Source organism: Ochotona princeps, chromosome 2 (genome assembly GCF_030435755.1).
Source record: "Ochotona princeps isolate mOchPri1 chromosome 2, mOchPri1.hap1, whole genome shotgun sequence".
In the NCBI taxonomy this organism is placed as follows: domain Eukaryota; kingdom Metazoa; phylum Chordata; class Mammalia; order Lagomorpha; family Ochotonidae; genus Ochotona; species Ochotona princeps.
The window spans coordinates 108,371,359-108,375,436 of NC_080833.1; the positions used below are offsets into that span (position 1 = coordinate 108,371,359).

At 60.9% G+C, this 4,078-nt stretch overlaps 1 protein-coding gene across 1 annotated transcript; it reads left to right on the forward strand.

Moving 5' to 3' along the window:
• Positions 1-228: 228 nt before the first annotated feature.
• On the forward strand, positions 229-2,659 carry AQP10 (aquaporin 10). The gene is made up of 6 exons (XM_058655749.1): positions 229-333; positions 655-781; positions 1,300-1,437; positions 1,543-1,661; positions 1,829-2,046; positions 2,482-2,659. The coding sequence occupies exons 1-6, from the start codon at positions 229-231 to the stop codon at positions 2,657-2,659; spliced, it is 885 nt and encodes a 294-aa protein (XP_058511732.1).
• Positions 2,660-4,078: the final 1,419 nt, after the last annotated feature.

The following is a 4,078-nucleotide window of genomic DNA, read 5'->3' on the forward strand; positions in this document are numbered from 1 at the left end:
CACACAGCATGCCCACAGACATTCTAGCCCTTGCACGTGCCCAAAAGGTCATTCTCTACAGCCCACACACGTGTACTGACCAACATTATTAGCTGCTGTTTAGGAGCTGAGCTAATTGGTTTTAAAGTCTCTTTCTTATCTTTCCCTGGGCAGGCAGTAGCTGTGCAGTAGTAGTGTACCTCTGCAGACAGAGGTGGCAGTTCCAGCAACAGGATGTCTGTCCCCACCATGGCCCTCTCTAGGCTCCTCGGGGAGGTCAGGGGCTACCTCCGGATCCGCAACCTCCTGGCCCGCCAGTGTCTGGCAGAGTTCCTGGGTGTATTTGTGCTGCTGGTATGCAGGGTCATGGGGGAAGGGTGGGAGAAGGGAGGTGGGCAGAGGTTTCTGCTTCCTCTTGGTCTCCTCTCAGCTTCTCCTTTCTTTTCCGTTTTCAATCACTTCTCCTTCCCCTTCCTCCTAATCTCTCCCCTTTCCTCTTTTTTTCCCTCTCCCTATACTAATCTCTTCTCTTTCTTCCCTCCTTTCACCTTCCTTTTCCACTTCTTTTCCCTTTCCGCTTTCTCTCTTCTTCCTCTGCTGGCCTTTTGTCTCTGTTCCGGCCTGCTCTCCTGTTGGTCTCCTGGGTTCCCTTGGTCTTCACTTCTTTCCCCATAGCTCATCACCCAGGGGAGTGTGGCCCAGGCTGTGACGAGTGAAGAAAGAGTGGGCAACTTCTTCACCATGTTCCTGGGGGGCGCTCTGGCCGTTATCATAGCCATCTATGTGGGTGGCAATGTCTCAGGTGAGGAGGGTCGGGGGAGCAAGACTGTGTGAGTGTGGGTGTCTGGTGAAGGTGGTCAAAAGGCAGATCCTTTGGTGACTCATGGACATTATCTCCCCAAGCTTGACCAGTGCCCTGGACTGAGATATGCTCTTGGCCTCACCCAGGCCCTCCCCTTTCTATCTCTCTCCATTCCCCTTCCTCACACTAATCGTTGGTTCGCTTCGGCAGAAATCTACTGCAGGACATTGAAGGTAAGTGCTTTCATTTTGTGTGAGCCACCTGGAACCCTCTCGGGTTCCTCTGTTCCCCAATCGGGGTGTCAGCATGTCTGGCTACAGCCTCAGACCACAGTGTGCTGCAGTGGGGAGGGCAGACAGACCCAGGTGCAGACCCCCTGTGCCTCCATTTCTGAGGGTGTATGAGGAGGAAAACTACTACCTCCTTCAGTGTCGTGGGAAGGAGCAGTGGTGTTGCCTGGTGACTGCTCCTGGCAACGCCAATTAATGGATGCTGATATGCTTTCTTGTCCCTTGCAGGGGCCCACCTGAATCCAGCCTTCTCCTTGTCCATGTGCCTCCTGGGACGCTTCCCCTGGGCCAAGCTACCCATTTATATCTTTGTGCAGCTGCTGTCTGCTTTCTGTGCTTCAGGAGTCACCTATTGGGTTTACTATGGTAACAGAGGGGATGTGGCTGGGGGCACCTGTGTGTGGGTTGGGGTGCTTCGGAGCAGTTCTGCATGAGCAAAGAATGCAGCCTGGGTGTCCCTCTCCCCTGAAGATGCCCTACAGAACTATACAGGTGGGAACTTGACGGTGACTGGCCCTAGGGAGACAGCCTCCATCTTTGCCACTTATCCTGCCTCCTATCTGTCCTTGAACAACGGCTTCCTGGACCAGGTGAGTGTGAGCGAGGAGACCTTTGTCCTGTCCCCTGAAACCTCAGCCTACTGTTCTAGCTGGGGGTGGGACATGAGGTGGGATCTATTTTGGCACATGCCCCCATCCCCGAAGTCCGTGGGACAAAGCCAGGTAACGTGGATTCCTCCTGCTTCTGCCAACACAAGGTTCTGGGTACCAGCGTCCTGATTGTGGGGCTCTTGGCCATCTTGGACAAACGAAACAAGCCAGTGCCTGCCGGTCTGGAGCCTGTGGTGGTGGGGATGCTGGTTCTGGGCATTGGATTATCCTTGGGTGCCAACTGCGGCTACCCACTCAACCCCGCCCGGGACCTGGGCCCAAGGCTCTTCACCTACGTGGCTGGCTGGGGCCCTGAAGTTTTCAGGTGAGACACAGCATCTTCTGCCACAGCTGTGTTCCACTGACCTCCCTCTGCTAGTGGCTCTGCCCCGAGTCCCTAGCTCTCTTCTCCTAGCTCTCCTGGTCCCTTAGCATAGGCCTTCTGTACACACCACGCTCCCCTTCCCCCTTGCCTGCCCTTTTCCGCAAAATGCTAAGGCACACAGTTGGGTTCTTGGGCCTATCACAGTCTCTCTTTGAGTAGTAGTGACCTACCTCGTCAGCAGAACAGGTCAAGTCGGAGAAGGCTGGCAGCCTGCCCTAGCCCTCCTCAGAGCCCCTCCTTCAATGCTATACTTCAGTATCAACATCTTCTCTTCCTCAGCTCCTTCCTCAGGAGCTCCAACTGCTTACTGCTACCCTGGGGGAGAAGGGTGAAGGGAACCACCCCTTATATCTCCCCCTTGTCCTTCCATGGCAGTGCTGGTAACGGCTGGTGGTGGGTGCCCGTGGTGGCCCCTATGGTGGGTGCCATCCTTGGCACGGCTGTGTACTATCTGCTGGTGTCTTTGCACCATCCTGAGGACTCGGAGCCGGCTAAGGATGCCAAGCCAGCTCCACACAAAGTCTCAGCCCAGATGCTGGAGTGTAAGCTGTGATCCTGTGATCCTGGCAGCCCTCACCTCCCCTGCGGCCACTGTGGCGACAGACACCGGGCTGGCCCGCCAGCCAGACGGCTATCTCCTCTGTGTGTAGTGGTACACCGGCTTCTCTGCCCATCCATCTAGGGAGCCCTTGCCTCTCAACCCGAAAGGATGCCCGGACTTGGGCCAACTAGGTCGGGGACTCTTTACCCCTTGCCCCAGGTGGGGTCCCGGCAAGGAAGGTGCTAACAGCCCCCGGGTGGGGGTGCTGGCCACGGGAGCTGTGGGGCGCTTCCCTCAGCAGCCTGGGGCCAATGGCACCCCCAGCTCTCCGAACCCCGGCCGCCACCCACCCTCTCGGCGGGGCGCTCCTTCCTTCCACTCCACCGCCCCCAAAGGTAGCCGGCAGAGGCGCCAGCCTCCACTCCAGGGGCGCAGTGCCGGCTGAGTCAGGCAGAGAAACTGAGGCACAACCCACTACCTAGACGTTTCGAGGCTGTAGCGTTCCGGGAGCTAGCCAACGAGATGCCCAAGGGACAGGAGAGAAGGCGAAGGAAACTGGGCGGCGGCGGCCCCGAGAGGCGTGAGCCTGGGACTGAGAGGGAAACCGCTTCCGAGGAAAATTCTCGTCGTTCACCGCCTCCCCAGCCCTCACGCCACCCCCCGCCGCCCGAACGCGCTAGTCGCTGACAAGGCAGCGTCCTTCCACGCCCTTTCCTCCAAATTAAAACGAACATCTCGGCGCTACCTGGCCTCGTGAATAGTTCCTTTCAGCGGCCGGCCGGCGGCCCCGGGCGCTCGCCGCGGGCCGGCGGGGACCCTCCCCATGCCCCGCACAAACATGGCGGCGGTCCCCTCAGCCCTCCCCGAAACCCCCTCCCGCCCCCCGCCCTCTGCCGCCATCTCCGTCACTTCCGCCCCGCCGTGGCCGAAACTGACACAAAGTAGCGGGCCGAGGCCCCGGGGGGAGCGGGGCCGCAGCTCGGGGGGGCGGGAGCCCGCGGGGAGCCGAGCCGAGCGCCCCCCGTCCCAGCCCCCGGCATGGGCAGGACGGGGCCGCCGGGCCGGGCGCCGAGCGCCGAGCGCTGAGGTGAGGCGAGGCGGGAGATGCGGCCGCGGACCGGAGGGAGCCGGCCTCGCGAGCTGCCGCGGGGAGTTGGGGCGGGCAGTGGGCGCCGGGGGTACCCCGGGATGAGGAGCGCAGGGTGGGCGCAGGGGTACCGAGGGGCACGTGGGGAGAGCGCGGGGCGAGGTTTCTGCAGCAGGGACGAGGGCAGCCGCGCGCGCCTGTGTGTGTGAGTGTGTAAGTGGGGCTGGGGAGCCCGGGTGCCCCAGGGGTCGGGACCCCGCAGGAGGGAGTGTGGGCCCGGCGGGCTGTGTGCCAGGCGTGAGGCAGCAGGGATCGCAGGGGCAGCTGGGGCAGCTGAGAGCTGA